This window comes from Cyanistes caeruleus, chromosome Z (genome assembly GCF_971803275.1).
Source record: "Cyanistes caeruleus chromosome Z, bCyaCae1.hap1.1, whole genome shotgun sequence".
NCBI lineage: Eukaryota > Metazoa > Chordata > Aves > Passeriformes > Paridae > Cyanistes > Cyanistes caeruleus.
The window spans coordinates 66113609-66136482 of NC_141732.1; the positions used below are offsets into that span (position 1 = coordinate 66113609).

The 22874-nt window shown below is 40.8% G+C and overlaps 1 protein-coding gene and 1 long non-coding RNA gene across 4 annotated transcripts in view; both read right to left on the minus strand.

Moving 5' to 3' along the window:
- The window catches only part of PARP8 (poly(ADP-ribose) polymerase family member 8), a 125571-nt gene that overhangs the window by 14869 nt on the left and 87828 nt on the right, over positions 1-22874 (minus strand). For all 3 annotated transcript variants that reach the window (XM_086869950.1, XM_086869949.1, XM_086869948.1), the window contains 2 exons: positions 7020-7112; positions 960-1085 (listed from right to left, as the gene is read on the minus strand). In XM_086869950.1, the coding sequence (XP_086726076.1) occupies positions 960-1085; positions 7020-7112 (219 nt within the window). The remainder of the gene's footprint in view (positions 1-959; positions 1086-7019; positions 7113-22874) is intronic.
- LOC147648531 (uncharacterized) lies at positions 16650-22867 on the minus strand. Its single transcript, XR_015281204.1, has 2 exons — positions 21782-22867; positions 16650-20541 (listed from the first exon to the last, which is right to left on the minus strand). It is a non-coding gene; the product is annotated as an uncharacterized LOC147648531 (long non-coding RNA).

Sequence of the window (22874 nt, forward strand, 5' to 3'; positions counted from 1 at the left end):
AAAGAGTGAAATGCATCCCAGCACAGGACATGCCAAGTTCTCTTCTGTGCCTTTGGGGAGATGGCTTTAGGGAGATGGAATATTTGTGGCTTGAGGGCTGTCCTGAAAGGCAGTATTTGGAGTCCCAGAAGCAGGTAATACTAGGACAATTCTTTACTTCAAAATTGATGCTTGTACAAAACTCAACTATCAACATCTGATAAAATTACATACAAGGAAATAACTGCTTGCAGTGAGAAAATGAGATGACAGCAATGACACTTCTAAGAATTAAAAGAGGGACCTGTATCTCTCAAAGGCAAACTTTCTTTTTGTGTCCAATGTGCACATTAAATGAAAGACACCTAGAACATAAAATTTTGCATCTAGAACTTTCCCTTAGAAGAACTTCTTGGTTTTAACATAAGCTACAGTTTTGTCATGGTTTAGGGATGGTATTCTCCAATTTAGTGTTCCCACTAAAACCAAGCACTGCTCACTGTCCCCTTCCCCCTCCTCCTTCCACTTTCCTCCTGCTGTGGGATAGAGAACTGAGAGGCACAGGTTGAGGTAAGAACAATCAGCTTGAAACAGCAACGAGATAAGAAAACCAGTAACAAACAATATCCAACTGCTCCATCTGCCAAGTAAAATGGGAACTCTTTTCCCTGGAAGAGACTCCCTTCCCCCTGCTCCCAGCAATGATATGAGCTGGTATAGAATAACCTCTTGGTCTTAGCCATGCCTCATTCTTGCTACTGCAAAAATTAACCTTGTCCTGGCCAGAACCAGGACAAGTCTATATTCAAGTACTTTTTCAGAGACAATAAATAAGAGCTGCAAAGTTTTGAAAACATGCTTGTGCTATATTCTGGAGCTGTATCACATAATAAAGGAGACTCCTCCATGAGAAGTCTTTGCTTTAAAATCTCATGTATGACTAAAACCCAACAATGACATAATTAAAGGTAGCTACTTACCCTGGGGTTAAAGGCCAGCATCTGAGGATCATTAGGATCAACTACAGAAGGATATGGCTCAAAAATGACAACTTTCCTAGGTGATTCTAATGCAGACCTACACATAGATACTAACAGATCAACCACCTGGGGATAAAGAACGACATATTTGTTATATATTATATTCAAAATATGTTGAATATATTTTATATTGTATCTTACAGTCTGCCTTTTTTTTTTTTTTTAATATTTTATACACATTACAGATATATTGTATTTCATTGTTACCTATATTGCCCAAACTGTGTTATCCACAAGAGATAGTTTAAAACTAATTTTTTTCCACTGACCTCAATGGAGTTTGGTTTCAGCCATGGCACATTATTCCATGTGCATGTAAATAGAACCAGTATCTGGTCCTAAAAGTATTATAATATCAAATATATTGCTTGATGTATTACTTTGTCTTGTGCACACATGTGAATTCCTGTATCAAATTTATTCACTAAGGAAATGAAATTGTGCTGGATCTGTGTATCTTTGTATAAACATGCCAGCAAAATTGTCGCTCAAGAATAAGGAATAATCTGTCAAATTTGTACCACTTTCTGCTCTTCTCCTGAAGACTGTAATCACAAAAACACTTGAAAACATTGCTTCTGCTAAAGCCAGAATACTGCAATGATTTAACAGACATCTGCACAGCTCACACTGGGGCATACTCTTCTTTCCATCCTGTTGTACAAAATTACAACACTTTGAATATCTATGATTTGCACAATTTCTCCACAGGATTGTGCACGCAATGTGCACATTGACATGTGTGCACAAAAGCACAGATACCACTTAGACACAGATAGCCATGTAATTGTTTCAAAACATGTAATTCAGATGTTAGAAATAGAATACTGCAATAACAAACACGAGAGAAAGCAGCTTTCTGGCAGCTGTGAAATATAAATCCAGCTCATAATGAAATCCAAAATTACTACATTAAAAAGTAACTGCAGATTAACTTATTACCCTGTGTTTTTTCTGTACCTTCTGAAAGCAGTTCTGTGTGAAAACAGACTTTTCCATGAAAGAAAGAAAAAGCCAAGACAAGCTGGAGTTAGAAGATATCCCTTGTTCCCTCCACAACTCCACACAGATCAGATATTATCTCACAGCTCACACTCATCTAGAACATTTTCTACATCTGTCATTGTATCTGATCACTTGGATGGAAAAAATTATGGTCCTTTAGAGAGCCAGAATGAAAATAAGAATAATGATGAAAGGGAAAAAGAACTCTGCTGTGGTGAGTCATATAGCTGCCATTCTCCTCCTCTGCTCCTTCAGCATGAATGGACAATTTTCTCCGTCAGTTTTAATATAGTCTGTTAGTTCCAGTTACTAAATAGCTCACACATATTGAAAAATGAAATTACTTAAATAATGATCCCTTCCCCAATGGCTCTCTGATTACTTTCCAGTTTATACTAGCTGTATGTGTGATGAATGTTTCAAAATAGGGCATATGCACTAGCATTTATAAAGGAGATCAGCAACCAGATCAGGCAGCAGTCCTGCCCCTGTGTAAATGTATTACCGTGAAACTGAGCATGAGTTCACCCTGCTTCTGAGAAGCACCTCTTAGTCTGCTGTCACAAACCACTGCTAGGGAAGAGCTGTTTGAGTCCCCAGATCTTTTAATGCAGAGACTCAAAGCTGTCTTGCTTTATCATTTGCCTGATGGGATACTGTCTAAAACCGGCACAGTTCTACTCAAGACACTATCCCTAAGCCCTCCTTTAAACAAACTGCTGACTCCTAGATTGTTTCCAACTCTGCTTTTTTTTTTTACACCTTATTTCCCCTGAGGTCATTGTTTTGAGTTGATGCAGTGCAAAACAACTTAAACTGTGAGGTGCATCTAATAGGAACCTTATAATACAGCCTTGCATATACATTCCTTGGGAATAGGAAGTGCTGTGGATCTAGCAGATGTCCTTAAAACGGGGGGTGAACTCTTCCTCAGTTGGAGGTGCTGAAATGAGTAAGTAAGGATTAAAATAGTTGCATGAAGGACAACACCTGCTGATGACAATTCCTCTTGTGACATCAGTCCCTCAGACAGTGCCTCTCACTCTCAAGAGACTCTTTACATGGAGTAGGAACTATCAAGAAATCAGTCATCTAATTTTCAAGCATTTTGCTTACATGACTAATACAAGGCAACCCGAGTTCAGGCTGGAAAGTTTTAGAAAGGACAAACACTTATTAAGGAGAAGCCACTGGATTATTTGGAGTGACAAAGTAGGGTTGTGCACCCTAGGAAGGAAACTAGCTGAAAGCACAAAAGACAAAACAGGATATGATTTCTAATGATGGGAACCTGTATTTAGGCTTCTTCATCAGACAAAATGATTTGGAGGAAGATTGATCAGACAAAATGTGGAGAAATAACCACTGTGCTGACAGTTTATGCTGTGATTCACACTGTCCTAAACTAATGACAAAAAGAGCTCAGATGGATCAAACTCTAGAATTGATAAATTCTTTCTGCAAACAGGAATGGGGGTTCAGCCGGATCCAAAAAAATGAGCTGGCTGCAATACCATCACTAAAGTGAAACCTAGCACAACTTAGCCACCTAGGTCCAATGGGACAACAGACAAAACCTCTTATCTAGTGCTTCTATGCACTCTTAAGGTTGTAATCACTTCAGAACTCTACAGTAAAGCTCTCTAAATGCAGAGCTACTCCAGAGGTCTAGAGCAAGCTCTGCATGTACCTGCAACACTGATACTTACATAAAACACTGAGAGCTAACCAGGGCCACCTCTCCTCTACTTACTTAGCTCTACTTAAAAAGGGCTACACCTAATTCTTTACTAATTTTAGGAAAGCAACCTTCCAGCTGTTCAAAGAGTTATTCAACAGGACCCCCTGGAAAACTTTGCAGGGGCAAGGTAGCAGATCAGAGCTGGCAGATCTTGAAGAATGCCTTCCATAGAGTGCAAGAGCTCTCAATCCCCATGTGTAGGAGATCAGGAAAGGAAGACGAGGTGTCAGCATGGATGACTCCAGACCAGCTGGTAAGACTAAAAGAAAATAAGGAAATGCACAGGCAGTGGCTGCAGGGATAGATATTCTAGGAAGAATGTAAGGACATAGCCAGCTTGTTATATAATAATTATATTATATATTTTATCGGATGGAGTGAGGGAGGCCAAGGTGCAACTGGAGATGAACTTGACAAGAGATGCAAAGAATAATGAAGAGGCTTCTGAAGGCACATGAGTCAGAAAAGGAAGGTGAAAGAAAGTGCACCCCTCTCTGAACACGACTGGCAAAATGGTAATGGCAGACAATGAGAAGGCCGAGGAACTTGACAGCTCTTTGCTGTCTTCACTGGCAGTCTCCTCTTCACACACCTCTCAAGTGGATGAAGCTTAACACAGAAAGTAGGGAAGCAAAGTGCTTCCCATTGTCAGTGAAGATTAGATTTGAGAGCCCCTGAGGAATGTGAACATAGAGAGACCTGATAAGATACATCCCAGAACCCTGTGGGAACTGGCTGATAGAGCTGCCAAGCTATCTCTGCATGCTAACTCAAAATGCATGGCAGGCAGGTGAAGTCACAGATGACCGGAGAAAGGGAAGCATCACACCTCTTTTCAAAAAGAGTAGAAAGGAGGACCCTGGAAACTACCAACCTGTCAGCTTCACCTCTGTACCTGGGAAGATCACGGAACAGCTCCTCCTGGAAGCTGTGCTAAGGCACATAGGAGATGGGGAGGAGATTCAGGACAGTCAGCATGGCTTCACTAAGGGCAACTGCCTGACCAATGCAGTGGCCTTCTGTGATGGAGTGACCACATCAGTGGACAAGAGAAGGGCTACAGATGTCATTCATATTCTGTACAGCCTTTTAAATAGTCCCCCCCAATATCCTTCTCCCTAAATTGGAGAGAACAATTAGATGGACAGACAGTTCTGTCAATAAGGAATTGGTTGGATGATTGTATCCAGATGCATAGAGGTCAATGTCTCAGTGTCCTGATGGTGACTGGTGATGAGCGGTGTCCCTCAGGGAGCAATACTGGGACCAGTGCTATTTAATGACACAGGTCAGTGTGAGTTACTGTGCTCAAGTTCAAGTGCTCTCTCATCAAATTTGTACATTACACAAGCTGAGTGGTGCAGCTGATGTGCCTGAAGGATGGGAAACCATCCAGAGGAACCAGTGGAAGAAGTGAGCCCATGGGAATCTCATGAAGTTAAGCAAAGCCAACGTCAAGGTGCTGCGCCTGGGTTGCCCCTGGTGTCAGCACAGGCTGGGCATGAACAGACCCAGAGCAGCCCTGCCCAGAAGGACCTGGGGGTGCTGTGGGTGAGAGGCTGGACATGCCCTGGCCATGGCACTCACAGCCCAGAGAGCCAAACGTGTCCTGGGCTGCATCCAGAGCCCCGTGGGCAGCAGGGGAGGGAGGGGATTCTTCCTCTCTGTCCTCATGAGAGTCCACCTGAGCATTGTGTCCAACTCTGGGGTCTCCAACACAAGACCTACACCTGTTGAAGCAAGTCCAGAGGAGGGCCACAAAAATGATCAGAAGGCTGGAATGCCCTCCTGATGCAGACAGGCTGTGACAGCTAAGGTTGTTCAGCCTGTAAAAGAGAAGGTTTTTGGGACGCCTTATTGCAGCCTTTCAGTACTTAAAGAGGGATGATAAGATGGGGAAAATCTTTTTAGCAGAACCTCTTGTGATAGGACCAGGGGTAAAGGTTTTATACTCAAGGAGGGAGATAAAGACCAGTTATAAAAAAGATTTTTATAGTGAGGGTGATGAAACACTGACACATGGTAGATTCCCCATCCTTGGAAACATTCAAGGTCAAATCAGACAGGGCTCTGAGCAACCTTATCAAGTGTAAGTTTTCCTGGCTCATGGCAGGGCATAGGACTACATGACCTTCACAGGTCACTTCCAACTCCAGCTATTCTGTGATGCTACAATTCTAAATGTACATGTACCATAACATGCGCCTGAATTAAAAAAAAAAAAAAATTCTCACAGGACTTCAGACTGAGGAAAAAGTGGGGCTTCATCTGCACAGCTCCTTCCATTTCTTACAAGCCTAGACTGTTATCCCAATATTTGGTACCTAGATGCTACAAATATAGCTATCCAATGGTCTTCAGACATCAGATGAAGAGCTGGTGCTCTGATTCCTCAGTCATATTCTCAAGTGAGGAAGCTGGTCAACACTGTTCCAACTTTCTTCCTTTGAGGATACGATCATGGTTGTATTCAGGTTCCAGTGACTAGTACTAGTTAAAGTTAAATAAACTGAAGGTTTGGTCTTCCAAAAAACCCATGCTGCTTACTACGTAGAAGCACAGTAACCGGAAAATTAGACACAAGGGCACTTTTCTTAAGATGTGCAGACTTTTACCATAAGATCTTGAAGGGACATTAAACATAAGATCTACTAACTTTAGTTTTTAATGAAACATGAGGTTAGTGACTTGAAAATTCAAATTCAAAATACTTTAAGAAAACAATGATAGGGTTATAACTACATCAGTAACTGAATTTAGAGTCAGGAAGCAGGCTTATATTAAATTCCTGCTCCTTGAGAAGAAGAAAGAACCCTATGTAGCAATATCAGTAATGACTTTCCCACTGCTATGTAATGATCAAAACAACAGATGCTCAGTGGATCCCTGCATCCCAAGACCATGAAGAGGAAGTAACTTATTAATTGCATGAGACTAGCAATGGCTCATTAGGTGAAAATAAATGTGAATTATCTCCAAATTACAATGGCTGCCTTTATTAACAACCCAGGTGACCTAATTGAATACAACTGGGCACAAAAACACAGTTACTCTAATTACATGGAAGCAAAACAATGGAAACCCCTCATTAGTACTCTTTGAATACACCACACGTAAGCCACTACATTTACAGCTATAACAGTGGACAAATAAATATTTACCAAGCAGTACTCCTATGGTGCAGACAAGTCAAAACACATACTGGAAGAGACTGAGAGGACTGAGTAAACTACAGAAAAGGTAGATAATCTTACCTGCGCCCCAGTTGCAATTTCATCAGCAGCTTCATTCATCACTCCTAATGTTTGGAAAGCAAATACACAGAGTTCCCGTTCACAAACAGTGGGCTATAAAAAGAAAGAAAGTTAATTTTATTTTTGTTCTAATTTGAGTTCTAGCTTTTAGCATGTCCTATCTATAACAAAACCCAAACACAATTAATGCTAATTCTTCATATTTTAACTGCAACAACAGTTTTAAATAATTAATACATATCAATTATTGAGGAAGATACATTAGAGAAACATTTTAATAACCTGAAGAGCATGAGCAAAGACCTCTGAAACTCGCAACTACTCAGAGAGGCTAAATTTAAAAGAAATCCCAGCACAGTTACAAAACCAAAATTTCAGGCATACTACTCAAATGTTCTTAAGACTATCTATCTGAAAACTTCCTACATAATTAAACATAATGGAGAACAAATCCTGAAGCTAATGGAAGGAGGTTTATTCTTCATAGTTTCTTACACTGCTGTTCAGAACACACATAAAAATCTGATCTGGAAGACAAATTTCTTGAAGAGGCTATTTTTAATTTTTGACAATCTAACAAATTATTGGTAGACTGTAAGAAAATCCATTACATTTTGACAGCATAAACACTGCATTTTGAAGCCTACTTATTTTAAGAAATAAAGGTACTTCAAGTCTTTTTTCAAGTATTAAACAAAAAAAATAAAAACCCCTTGTTTTTGAACCAGCTTCTGCCTATTAAAAAATAATTCACAATGTCATCATAAATAAAAAAACATTATCTAAACTGCATATTGAGTGCGGACTGAACATTTTGCTTTCATAAAGCAAACAAAGCAGAAGTAAAAAGAAACGCAGCTTTAAGTAACGAAAATAAGTAAATCTTCATGGTGTCTTCTGAAGTGTTTACAACCCTTACAGCAACTCCATCTTATTTACTGAAAGATAATTAGCAGAACAACTTTTTAAAGGTTCAAGTAATATCACACAATGAATTGTTACAAATATTCAAAATGAACAAATAGTTGAAAGAAACACAAATGAAAACATTCCTTAAAACTACCCAATAAACACAACCTTTTATGACAATGTTGAAAACAATCAAAAATACTTCTTGGATACTATTTATTTGAATGCACAGTATTAAACCCTAGCTCATTGAAATTTAAACTTATCTTCGTAACTAAAAGTTGTGAGATCCCAACTCTACAAAAGCATTTGTAGCAGTATCCTTTGAAGTTCAAGCCACTGCATCTACAAAGCACTTGCAGAAATGAAAGAAATAATTAAACAAACAAATAAAACCTAAAATTTAGATGAATTCTGTTTCAGGCAACAGCTTTGCCAGTAATAAGCATGCTGCTGTACTTGCAGCCACTTGCCTTGCAGCCCTTGAAACATTAATTTGTTGGGTTTCAAAGATTCAAGACCTCAATAAACATCTGAAATCTTCTGGACTGATACAGTCTCACTTCATTTGCTTTACAAGAGCTATCATCTTTCAAGTCCGATAGTGTCACCCATTTGATTTAGTTTATCTGCCATGTTACATTGCATTAGGCAGCAGATGAAGCCAAACATGATCAGATTCATTGTGCCATGGCAAGCTGGACAAGAAGTATCTATTATTATCATTATTCTTGGGTTTTCCACATCTAGAAGATCATTGAATCATTTGTTGAGTTGGGGTAACTATCATAATCAATAGTATTTAAAGACTTCCTTTATTTCAGAGCAAGGAATGACTCTGGAATAGCAGAGCAATCTAAGTTTGGCCATGCTTGTCATGAAGCAAATTGTAAGAAAATACTTGTTTTTGATATTTTATTTACAGTCTCAGCAAAGTACGTTATCCTGAGACTTAACAATGGTAAAAGGAACATACAATTTGCCACCATTTCTCTTTTTCCTGCCTTTCTGTTATGATCCCCAAAGTGTCTGAGCATCTGGAGAGGGAACCTAGGAACAGCCATTGCACTTATCCTTTACTTTCAAAAGTTGTTTTGTTTTGGTTTGTTTAACTTTTTTTGTTTGGTTTTTTTGTTTTGTTTTTTGTGGCTTTTGTTTTTTGTTGTTTTTTGCCTCAGGCTGACACTGGAGAGCTCAAGATACAAGGACAAGCAAGTCACCAGAATTTCATCACTAAAGTGGAACAGATACTTCTGTTAGGGTCTATAAAATTCTTCTCATTTTGTGTATTTGATGAACCTTTCTGTCCACCACATATTTTGTCAATACAACACAATGGGGAAAAAAATCCCAGCCCTTCAGCTAAAGGGACATTTCTGTCTGCCTTCATATATCTAGCATGGACGCCTTTTAGCCCACACAACAGTCATTTTAAAACTACTTTTGAATTCTGTTTCTGGAACTTATCTCAGTTTAACAAAACAAGACGTTTTTAACTTAAATTTCCCACAGGTGTTACCAATTGTATTCCAAGAGATGTTGCTATGGCCATTTCAGTGTCCTCTACTATAGTCACTAGTTAAGCTCAACCTTTTATATTATTTAAATCCCTACAAAATGAAAATACTAGCCTGCAATTAGGAAGCAAATGTTTGAGGGGCTCTTGTTTGTCACACTCTGTGACTTACCTATTCAGTGTTACATTTCCTTACTTATGTTTTTCCTGAAATTGTGTATGCTAGAACCAATGAAAATATGAAAACTAAGTTAACAAATCAGTTATAGAAGGCAAAGTTTAAAGCAAACCACAGGCATTATGGGAAAACTGGAATTCAAGGCTGTTCCTACTCTGCTGCTAATGTTTGCATATTGATAGTGTGTTTCCCTTTATGATGTCCGCTCTTCTTTTGTCATAGGATGTGAGCCCTTGGGACAGGAACAGTATTGTTCTGACTTCAGATCATAAATATGAGGAACGTCCCTAGCCACACTAAACAAATAAGAGCGTCACTGACACATTTATAAAAGCTGTCTTGTTCCAATGTCATCTTTGGATACTCTTACTTTGGTTCATTTATATATAAAATTAAACAAGCTAAACTTTCTAAGAATTTTTGTGTCTGTACCTGAAATATAGATATGCTCTTACTGATGTGGAATTTACAGCCACAAATGTACAGATTAATCACTATTTCTTGGATTACTATCTTCCACTGTTTTCAAGGGGAAAAAGCACAACAGGATAGGGTTTAGATACTTAAACATTTATTTTGGAATATTAATTTCATCCTAGGTGCACACAGTTCCACAGATGACAACCACCACCTTGAGGATATGAACTGACTGGCTGGGGAACTTCGTTGCTCATTTCCCGAAGAAGGCAAATGAAATTCCCCTCAACAACAGCAGCTAACTACCAGGGTCTCACACAGACTTTATTGTTTCTCTTGAAAATAGAAAATTAACATAAAACTATTGGTCTTCACAGAACTATTAGTTAAGTGAAGATCACCGGTGCTGAAACACTATTAGGAGGATCATTATTCCAGTAGGGAAAAACCAGAAAAGCATAAGACATGGGCAGTTAACTTGAGATTCCAAATGCTTGCAGGCAGAAGGCAATGACAGAACCAGAGAGCATCTTCTGAACGTTTGAAATTTTCAGACTTTTCCTTTAGCCACCCCCATTCTTTGAATGATCAGTAGCTCCCACCCAACTGCTGCTGTGGTGAAAAAAGCACAGAGTTCCCGTGTGTTACAATGCAAATGTCATTGCTTTCTGCAGTGACTGAGACTGGCAGACACACAAACCACCTACGCACTATGACATATCCTGGTTCCTGGACTAATACACCACCTAAAATACTTTCTAAACATTCTTTCAATTTGAAAAAGTTGAAACTTTCGTAGTCCATAGCCATCTAGCAACCTTCTGATGTGGGCTGCAGCTGTGCTCAGAGCAACGAGCCACGCTTCCCCGTACTCTGAGAGATATCTCACAGACACTAATGAGGCTGTGAGGTGACTGACACACTACTGATCTAACAGGAGATGCTTCAGGGAAGGCTCCTTGCCTGACGTACAGCAAATGTAAAAAATGGTGAAGGGGAAACCATTAGTGACCATCCCACTTTTCTTAATGAAAGCAACAGACAAGGAGACAAAATGTAACTTCAAATCTCGGTTCTGTTTCCTACTTTCCACCGCACCAACTCTTAGTTTTACTGTAAGGTAAACTCTCTGAATAGTCTCTCGATATTCATGTGTTACATGGAACATGCTGCACAATGACACAGGAGATACCACAGTGGTGATCAGATACAACCTGAAGAAAGATGAGAGTGGACTGTGGTTATGTAAGAAATGTCACTTGTTCTGTTTGGCTTTGTTTTGCCCAATTCAAATTTTATTTTCTAGGTTTTTTGGGGGATTTTTTCTGCATCATAAACACTTTCAAAAAATAAATATTTTTAACTTCACAGATACATAAAAAAATGGTGAACAAACAAGCTTTATAGAATACTACAGATCAGCAAGGTGCACTTGGTAACTTGTTGGCAACAGGAAAAGCTATACTGCAGTCATTTTGCTCTGTCAGTAAAATATAAATTATTTGAAATCTATCCTGTTAAAACCCAGGTTGTAGCTGGAAAGGTTTTTCTCATAAGAAGAGATAAAACCAGCCTATATTGTGGCATAAGGATTAGAAAGACCACAGTGTTATTCCACAGAAATCTTGAAAATCCATAAACATCTTGGCTTAATTACAATCTGACTAAACATATTTGTACACCTACACTTTTCTCCACAGTTCAATGATGTTTATTCTGCTCAATAAATACCCCAGGGCTAAGCAGTATACTCAGTGCTTCTGTGTTTTCATGGGTGTCTAAGACTCTTGTATTCAAAGCACAGAGAAATAAATCCAAGACCTCTTCAAGTCAACAAGAATCCACTTGATTCACCCATAGTAAATAAATTTCACCCATAGTAAATAAAACATAACTGAGACCTCTTTGGGATAAAAAACATTTTAAAAAATGCAAGCTTACTAATGGAAAAAAAGTATCATAATGACAAGACTGTGCTTATTTTTACAGCTAAATAATAACAGCAGGTATTTCAAATATTAATTTATGGGATTTTACTGTTTATATTTTATGGGAAAAACAATAAACAGTAGAAATGTGTGCACCAGAGTACAAATTTCAAAGAAACTAGCTGTAATATTTCATTTTGTTGATTTTTTTACTTATTCCTTCTTTGTTCTAAGAGGGCCTCAGTCTGAGGTTTCAACACAAGATGGCACTCTATAGAGACTTCTTCACTAAAAAAAAAATACTGATACACAGATGGTCTTTTAATTACCTTATTGAATATATTCTGAGATTATTTTGTCCTGTAGAATTGTCTCACAGGTCTTTAAAACCCATTCAGTCAAGCTGTTCTGTCAATGGTTTTAGCATTTGCAAATGAGGAATTTGGAAAGGCACAGAACAGCAAGATAGACATTAGCTTTACAAATTATACTATGTAAAAAGCCGAATATGATCAAAGAATTACAGAAAGATTGAGGTTGGCAAGGATCTCCACAGGTCATCTGGTCCAACATCCCTGCTCAAGCACAGTCAGCTGGAGCCAGCTGCCCTGAGCAGACTCCTTTTGACTTCCTCCACGAATATGAACACAACTTCTCTGAGCAACTTATTCCCATGCTCAGCCACCTTCAGAAAAGGTCAAAAAGGTAAAAAGTACTTCCTGTTGTTCCACTGAAACCTCCTGTGTTTCAGGTTGTATTCTCTGCCTCTTTTCATTCACTGAACACCACCATAAAGGGCCTGGCTCCATTCTTTTTGCACCCTTCCTTCAAGTATTTATAAATCCCACCTGTGCCTTTTTTTTTTCCAGGCTCTCAGCCTTTCCTCCTGTGTGATGTGCCCCTTTAATCATCTTAGTGACCCTTCACTAGACTTTCTCCAGTAGCACCATCCATTTCTTGTGCTGAGAAGCAGAGAACAGGCACAGTGTGGCCAAACCAGGGATTTGTGCAGGAGCAGGATCACATCTCTCCACCCACAGAGACAATTCTACTGTTTAATGGAGGCCCCAATGCCATTAGCCTTCCATACCCCAAGTGCACATGGCTTTCTCGTGTCCCAGCTGCCGTCCTTTTCTGCCCAGGCCAAGCTGCTTTCCAGCTGGGTAGCCCCCAGCACACACTGATGCCTGGGTTTGTTCCTCCCCAGCTGCAGGATTTTGCACCTCTCCCTGCTGAACTGCTCGCTGCTCCTGGCAGCCCACTGCTCCAGCCTGTCAAGGTTCCCCTGTGTGGCACCCATCACTCTAGAGAACCACACACTTCTCCCATTTTTTCATCATCTGCAAACTCTCTGAGGATGCACCATCAGCTAGGTGATTAATGAAGGTACTAAACAGGACTGGACCCACTACTGAACCCTGGGATACACCACTAGTAGACTTTACTCAACTGAACATCACACTCTAGGCCCAGACATCCAGCCAGTTTTCAGACTACCTCCCCATGTCCTCAATCAGCCCATGTATCAACAGCTTGTCTAAAAGGATCTTATGGCTGACACTGCCAAAAGCCTTAGGCACGTCCAGGCAGATGATATCCACTGCTCTCCCCTCATCTACCAGACCAGCCGCTCCCTCAAGGAAGTCAGTTAACTATGAATTCCCACTGGCAAAACCATGCTGACTCTTCATGAGGAGTTTCTTGTCCTTAATGTGTCTGGAGATGGTTTGAGCTTTAGCTGCTTCACCACCTGCCTACAGATCAAGGTAGGGGTGACCAGGATGGAGTTCTCTGGATCCTCTCCTTCATGCCCTTCTTTAAGAGAGGAACGACATTTTCTTTACTCTAGTCTTCATATATGATATCACATTTTTATTACACTTCTTTCAACCAGACCCTTAAATATAATAACCACTTTTGTTAATGATTTGTGATCTCATTACTATAAATGTTTGTAATAAAAGTACATGCTGAATTCCTAAAACAACTTATTTCTCTACTGTTACAGCAGCAAAACTGTTGCATTATTAAAATGCAACTTAGTCCTTCCCTAGAATATTCTAGTAATAATAAAAGGAAGACTTTCATACAGCATTAAAAAAAGTTAATAGCCTTTTAACATTGAACCAAATAACACTTAGGTTTCTTTATTACATTCTTAGATCTGCTTTAAAAAATACATTTTTTAGCTAGATGAACCAAAGCAGATGGTTGAAAAGGACCTTTAAAGGTCATTCAGTACTTTTATTCTTTCATACAGGACTAACTTTGTCTAAACTTTATCCAAAATTTTAGACAAAGCTAAAATAAGGTTTTCCTAAGCTTTATTAAACACTGTAATAGGTTACTCAGAGAGGCCGTGCAGTCTCCATCCTTGGAAATCTTCAAAAGCCAGTGAAAGGCAGTGGATGAAATAAATTCCAGTTTCAGGAGTTTTTCACTAGAGACACATGCCCCATGCAGGAATACATCAGTACTTCAGAATGGGTTTCATGGAAGTCATTCAACTTTCCTAACTTAATTTCTAATATTTAATCCAATATTTTTGACGGACAATCCAATATTTGACAGGAATCAGGATAATCTATGCAACCATTTCAGTAACACAGATGTGAATGAAATACCAACTAGCTGGAAATGTTAGGGGGAAGAAAAAGCATTTCACAATACATTACTGAAACAATCCAAATCTAACCATTAATTACAAACAGATAATAGTCCTTTCTTACTCATTTAAACAACTTCTCTGTTGAAAACAAATTCAAAGACAGCAACGTAAGGCTAATAATTCAAATGACCAGACCCTTACTTTTGTCAATAGATTTACCATGTCTGCCTCCTGTGTCTCCTCCATAAAACCTGTGTTTGACCTCTTCACTTCCTCCTTTTTCAAAATAGAGTAAGGAGCTACTTCAAAAGATGGCAGACCTCCTGAGAGCTGTGTAGCACAAGTTGCCTTGCAGAAAGATGCACAATGACTATTTATATGAGTTAAGGGAGCTGTTTGGATGTACAGGTTGCAGTCCCAACACTTGCTAGTGATTTTGAGGCTGTTTCTTAATCTTTCTGTGATAAGTCAAATATGCAGGATTCCGATCATCATTAGAAATGACTGCATGAAACAGTACTGATCCATGTTATGTAAGAGCTTAAATAATGTTTTTTATTCTTAGGATCCATTTACTCACTGCATTTTTCGTCTGCTTTGCAGAACAACTGCAAATCATTCCACACAGTGATTTCAAGTAATTTTCTGATTTTGGTGGTACTCTTTATAAGTGTGTATATCTCTAAGCATTCAATTTTGTTTTTATAACTTCTGGTGCACTGCAAGCAATCCTTAGATCTCACTGTGCTTTTAAAAGAAATGCAAAAGAAACATGCTATGATGAGAAATTTCATTCATCTCCATCTTATCTGGGAAAGGTGTGAATACTTACAGGAAAACATTGCCTACTTTACTACTGCGGGTTTTTTTAAAGCAGATGGAATGAAGCCATGGACCATGGTTCTTTATAAAGAAAAATGTTACAACTTCATGAGGTGCTACAGTACTTTTCCAAGACTCCTTCTTCTATTCAAGAGAACCTTTGTTCTTCCCTTTCACAGGTGCAGATCCTTGTGAGGGCATTAGGTTTGGACATGTTCTAAGGTCATCCCATCTACCTAATCTGTTTTGTTTTCTACACACACAAATTTGTGAAGTACACAGAGTAACTGAGTATCTACCTTCTGTATTTCAGGGAATTTTGAAGCTCAAAAGAAAACTTAGTCTCAAGGACACTCACTTTGCTCTATAAAGAAATTCCTAAGAGAAATATCAGAATTTTTTACTTATCCATCTTCAGTAAGCCAATAAAGCAGCCCATTATCCTCACTAAAGGACCAAGAACGTCTAAGAACACCCAAAGATTTCAATGTGCAATGGGACCCCTGAACCAGCAAGGAACACTTGCATGATCAGACAATTATTGAGGGCTCTGGAGCAAGGCAGACGTCCACTGTATAATCATCAATCCAAACACGTAATCATGTCATGCAGCTGTTCTGCAACAGAATCTTCAATACAGTGATATGTCTACCATGTGGATCTACTGCCTAAATTAAGCCATACAAAATGAGACATCTTGTTGCCATCAAGTGGTTGTTATTTTATGGGAAAAAAGATGTCAGGATTTTTAAAAAAATAACTTAAATTGAAATAGATATTAAAGCCAGACTACTCCCCCAGAAAAAAAATTATTTAGGAAAATGAAACATAATACTGAGAAGAAAGCTTGCTGAGATTGATTTAAAGATACTTTATAGCTCAGATATAATGATAGCCTTCAGAAAGAAAAAGCTTTACCTCTCAGTTTCACTTGGTTTCTTCAGCTGTTGTGAGGAATGAGACATCTGAATTTTTCAAGTCAGTAAGAACCAGCATGAAAAACTATGTACAGCATAAGAGTTTGTAAGTAGGTGTAGCACTTCACAGTATTAAAAGACTGTAACTGTTTTGTGATGGCAATTGCTGAATTTTTTAACTGCATTTAAGACAATTAATAAGCTACACTATAGTTCAGGAAAGGCACCAGGCTGACATATGGGAGGATTAGAGAATCAGATTTACCTGCAGCTTCTTTATAACTGCATAAAACTCCATAAAAGATCAGAAAATCAAACCAATAAACATATTAAAGTGACTTTTCAAGCAATAACTTTATTATGCTTTTATAAATTCATAGGTCTTCTTTGCTGTTGAAAAAAGGTCCAAAAAGTAGAATGGAAACTCACCATTAAGAGTAGCCACACCCAGCCGTGAACCCGTGTGCAACTGTGTGGAGGAACTAAACTTTAAAGGGAGAAACTGGTGAATGACCTCGAGCTATTTAGTCTGTGGCACCTCTTGTGACACAACCTGCTACAGAGAGAGCCTATGAATGTAATGCCTAGGGGATTGGGATGCAAGCATCTGTATAAAACAAGATCTGGACACTCTTGCTAAGCACACCATGGCAAGGTACCAACCATTACGAAACTTGGTAAGCTTACTGTGGTATCTAAAGAGAAAACTCTTTACAAAGGCCAGGGATCCTCTATAAGGCTACAATGCAGGTAGCTTTGCCTTAAATGAAAGCTTGCTGCATCTTTCTAACAAAAATGCTCAATTTCTGAAGTCTAGTCCTGCAGCGGTACTAAAGGGAAAACACTCTTTCTCTTCATACACTTTATATACATACACACACATATATATGTATGCATGTATGTGTATGCATATGTGCAGCTGAAGCATGCAAATAAACCTGACAAATTGACTACTATAAGCTGCCCCTGGCCAGAACTCTCAGTAGAATGAAGCATAAATTTCCTTAACACATTCTAGAGCAAGCTAATGCTCAATTCAAACTGAGATCCTTTCGCACCTTCTACAGAACTGCAAACTCATTAATGGCACTATATTGCTCATTGAGTCATTCAAGCATACACAGAGCATGCTGGATTTCCTCCTGGAATCTAATTTTTCCTAGGTTATATAATGACACTCCTTCATTTTTTGCCAAGCTTGTCAGGTTATGCTACTTCAAAGTCACCGATGAATATATATATGTTCAGGGGCAAACATGGTTGCAGCTTCTTATGCTGTGAAATGCTGACAAACTCTTAAACAGATAGATGTAAAATGACCCTTCTTTAAATTGAAAATACAAAATACTAATTCTGAGAGATTTTAATCTTTATGGTGGGAAAGAAGAAATAAAGATTTTTTTTCATTTGGAGCAGATAAGTTACCATTTTTTTTTAATAGAATAACTCCTACTGTTTGCTTTGACCTATAGATAATAGATAAACTCCAATAACTTAAATAATTATGTTTTTCAAACCTTAATCACTCCTCAAGCGTTACTGATTTTGTCGTCTTTTGCTGGCACATGCAATATACATAGCAGTACATTCAAAAACAAACAGTAAGGAACTGATGCCTTTTTTACAGGCTTCTAATCAGTTTTGGCTACTGATTAATGTGACAGAAAACCTTGCTTTTAAAAGATAGATATGAGCTTGAAGAGGCAAAAATAACATTGATTAGACATCCAAAACGACAGGTGTTTAACCAGGACTTAAAAGAGTGTTAACTGGGAATAAATATATATGCTTTTTCAAATCCTATCAGAAGGCCATCTGCACACCCCTCATGCAGGTGAATGCCTGACCCTGGTGCCAGTCAGTGTCATGGGGAATGACACTGAGGCGACTGCTGCTACAAAGTAGAATAATAATGCTCCCAAATTTAGTTCCATGGAACTATCATGGACAAGATCTGCTTCAGCATATGCATAGCTGCTGGGCACACTGCGGAGAAATTGTCTGGTAGACAATCCACTGAAAATCTAAAACTAACTCGCTGGAGTTAGCTTCCATGGCTTTCATCTTTTAAGGTTACTCATGTTTCATTACTGGATGAAGGGCAGGTGTAACAAGAGGATTCTAAACTGCAAGACCAGTCCTAAAGCTAAGAATTGTATTCTGTTAATATATGTTGCAGTGCATATGTGTTCTTCATGCTGTAAATATTATGTTCCCTTCAGTTGGTATGTCCTGTCACCCCTCAGTGCAGTTGGTTTGCCCCAAGCTGTACCTCCCCAGTCACCTGGCAATAATCCCTGTCACAGCCCTGCCTCCTCACCCAGAATGCTCTCTGTCCCGCCCCCTGGCATGTCAATCCTGTGTTGTGCCTTCCCCCTTCAGTGTCAATCCACCCTGATCCCTGCCCCTGTTCCAGTGAGTTCCCTGTCAATCCTCCGTTGTGCCAACCCCTGCCTTGGACCTCCCCTTTGGAATTCCCCTAACCCACAACACCCCAGTGGATTGTTTACCTGCTGGTCAGTTTGTGTCCCCTCCCTGTGTTTCCCCATTTGTTGGAACCTTGTAAATCCCACCTTCTGTACCTCCCCTAGTTCTCCCTGATTTGCCAAGTGATTGTAACCATCCTCTGGACCTCACCCATATAAAATCCCTTGCACAGGCTTGTTTTCTGGTCTTGGTCCCTGACCTCTTCAGACAAAAAACCTGTTCCTGGAGTCCATACAAGAGGTCTTCTCCTCAATCCTTGCCTCCACACTCAGCACTGACTGCTATAATGTACCACAGAGCAATAGCTCTAAGCTGCACTCCAGGTCATCCTGCTCCTGGAGTGCATCCCACTTTCAGTGTGGTGCCGTGGTGGTAGAGGGCTACCTTGGGACTCCGGCACTACATCAGCAGTGGAGCCCTCCCAGCGTGGAACCCCCTCACATGAGGACCTTGTGGATGGACTGAGGCTGCAAAAAGCTCAGAAGTTCTGGCCATCAGCTGCCTCTGGTTGCAGAAGACCAGTTTCTGTGTGGTTGCACTTCCAGAAGGGAAGAGGAAATCCTCCTGCATCTGGAGGATCTCGCCTTTGTGGAGGACCTTTCCTGCAGAACCCATCCGCCGGACCTGGCAGAGGTAAGTATCTCCCAGGCTGGGCTGAGGGTAGTTACTGGTTAGAGGGAAAGGGTTGGCTGTGGGGAGCACCTGTCCCCTGGACTGGTCCATGGACCTGTATTTTAAGATTTTTAAGTTTTCCTTTTGCTGTGGGGGAGGGCTGATTCTGCTCTGCTGATTCACGTTTTGGTACCTGCCCAGTGTTAGGATGGGTGCAAGATTATCAGCACAGCAGAGGGGGATCCATTTCCAAATTGTGGGTATCCTGGAGGATGGAAAGAAAAAGTTTTCAAGAGGGTTGGTTAAACAGTTTGTTCAGTGGCTTTTCCTCCACTTCCCAAGGGTGTCTCCCGAAGATGTGCCCACTGTCCCCTTTCGCAATGCAGTGGGGAGCAAACTTAAAGAACTGGGAGACACCTCTCTTGACAGATACTTTTCGTTATTTGTGGTAATTTGGTTGGCTGTTTCAGAAAACAGGAAAGTGGAAGAACAGCCTGAACAAACCTCCCCAGTTTCTCTGTTCCTCAAATCTAAACCCTTGTCATTACACCAGAAGGTCTGTGTGGAGCAGCCCACCATGAAGTGCAGGAGAGCTACCTACTCCCTGGCTTCCTGCAGCCTCCTTGGTACCCTTGCCCTGATAGTGAGGGCCCTGAAATAGTCAGGGACCCTCTCCTCAATCCTTCTTCCCTAGTTTTAAGTTGTTCTGTTCAAATTCAAGTTAATATTTTGGAATCTCCAGTTTGCTCTCAAACTCTCCGTACCCCGAACTCCCCAGTCAGCCCTAGAACCTTTTCTGCTCCACAGAATGGTTCCCAGGAGGCACAAGATGGCGGTGGCCACATGGCTTGGCCCCTCCCTTGTGCTCCTTCTTCGCACAACCCTTTTCTCCCCATTCCTCCTTCCTATTCCTGTCCCAACCCCTTCCTGTCCCCTGACTCCACACTTTCCTTGGGTACTCCTCCCTTTCCTCCAGCTCCATCCCCAATTCCCATGAAAGTTAGTACTTCCCCTTCTGTTTGTTGCCCTGCCTCTGATCCCTCCTCCTTTTCATGCAGCTCAGTCTCTCTTCCAACTTCTGGTTCCCATGACATCGGGACTGGGAGTGACAGGCCGGGGAACTGGAGCCTGGAATAAGAGGCCATTCGTTTTGCTGCACCTGAAAAATGCAGCCGGATACAATGCACCCGCAATTGGCAGCATTTTGATTATCATAACAAAAAAGACCTCTGTAAAGCACAGCAAAAGTTAGGGAGAAAAAGTGAGTATTTTAGGGGTCTTTTAAAGGCCACTTTTTCCTCAAATGTGCTAGTTCCTGCTGACCACCATGATTTATTTTCATGCCTCCTTTCCCCATCAGATTATCTATCTGTTGTGGGAAAGAACATGGAAAAGGCTATTGCAGAAGCTCCTTCCTGAGCTATTAGAGTGCCAGGACTGCGCGATTGATGCAGATAATAATAATATTTCAATGGACCACCTCAGTGGTGAGGGGGAATGGGAACAGGCCCACAAACAGGCAGAGAAAATCCCATGGCCTGTATTAGATCTTATAAAAAGAGCTGCTGAGAAGGCCTTTGTTTTATTGCCAACTAAGGCCCCTAGACAAAATTATGTTGATATTAAACAATCCCCAAATGAAGCCTTTCTAGATTTTGTAGACAGGCTCTGGGTGGCGGTGGAAGGTCAGGTGGAGAGTAAGCAACTGCAAGATCAAATTATGGCGGATGTAGCTTGGGCCAGTGCCAATGAGACTTGGAGGATTATCCAGGCCCTGCTGTTCCAGCCACCACCAACTCTTGATCTAATGATAAAGGCATGCACCAAGAGAGCTGCCATCCTGGAGTCACGACAGAGAGGCTTTGAGAAAACACCAACAGCAGCACCCACCATAAGACCACCAGGACCACTACAGTGCTGGATCTGTGGGGAGGAGGGACACATAGCTCGGGGTTGTCCAAGAAGACAACCCCAAAGGAACTTTCAAATGAACTTACAGGGGGGAAAGGGGAAACAGCCTCACAGAAACTAAAGGGGGACTGCGGACCTGCCTCACATGATAATAAAAATGAGGCAGGTCATCACTGAGACCAGGAGGGCTGTGGAAGCCACATGCACCATTCACACTGTGTACCACCAAGCCAGTCAACTTTGAGACCAGGCATTGGCAGGTAGTGTCATTTGACCCATGGGATTTGAACTTGCCAGACTTGATTGTAAGTACATCGTTACTGGGGACACTAAGTACATGCCCCCTGAGACTGAGGTTGCTCCAGCTACGATAACACTAGGGCTGGAAGGATTCACTCTCACGGCATCCACCCACCCTATTTCATCGCAAAGGGCCACATCATCGCCCAAGCCATACCTGTGCCAGACAAATGTCCTGTAGATGATGCAGCACCTTGTGTCTACTGGGCAGAGCTAATGGGCCTAAAAAAGACAATGATGGGGTGTGGGCTCCACCAAGGTGAGGATTACCATCACCTCAACGGACTGCTGGGCATGGGGGAAGATGTGACAGTCATGTTACATGTTACCCTCCAGTAAATGGCTATCACATTGGGAATTGCAACCGGTTGCCAGTAGCATCTAGGGCATTGGGGGCATCCAATTGGCAAAACAATCACAGAGCATCATAAAAATTGAGGGGCCAGATGGACAATTGGCAAATACATGGCCATTTGGTTCAGATTACAAGGTTCCCCTGTCGGGGAGAGATACCATGTCTCAATGGGGGGGGTTACAATTCAGATCATGAAAACCCCTTGGGATTTTTTGTAGGGGTCACTAAGGAGTACCTGCCCCAGAAACTAAATTGGACAACAGATCATGCAGTATGGGTAGCTCGGTAGCCACTAAACAAAGAAAAATTAAGAGTGCATAATGAGCTCATGGAGGAACAATTAGCCAAAGGTAACATGGTGCCTACAGCCAGCCCTTGGAATTCTCTAGTGTCTACCATCTGGAACCTGGTGAAGGACAAGTCGTGGATCCTCCATGATCTCAGATCAATAAAGTCTTTGTAGACATGGGATTACTCCAGCCAGGGCTGCCTTCCCCTTTGATGCTCTCTCAAAATTGGGATTTGGCAGTTCAGACATAAAGGATTGCTTTTTCCCCTTGACCCTGCCGATGCGCCACTGTTTGCCTTCTCAGTTGCCTTCATCAACCAAGAAGCCCCAGTGAGGAGCTATTATTGACAAGTACTGTCTAAAGACACAAAGAACAGCCCTGATATTTACCAATGGATGTAGTCTCATTGCTGTCCCCAGTGCATGCCAGAGTGGGGGAGGCCATCGTCCTCCAATATGTGGATGATGTCCTGGTGTGCACCCTCAGTAATGATCTACTTACCCACATGCTTGACCTAGTTGTCAATGTTTTGACTTCAGTAAGGTTTAAACACCAGAAGGAAAAGGTTCAGTGGGTGCCCCCTTGGAGGTATCTGAGGCTGGAAA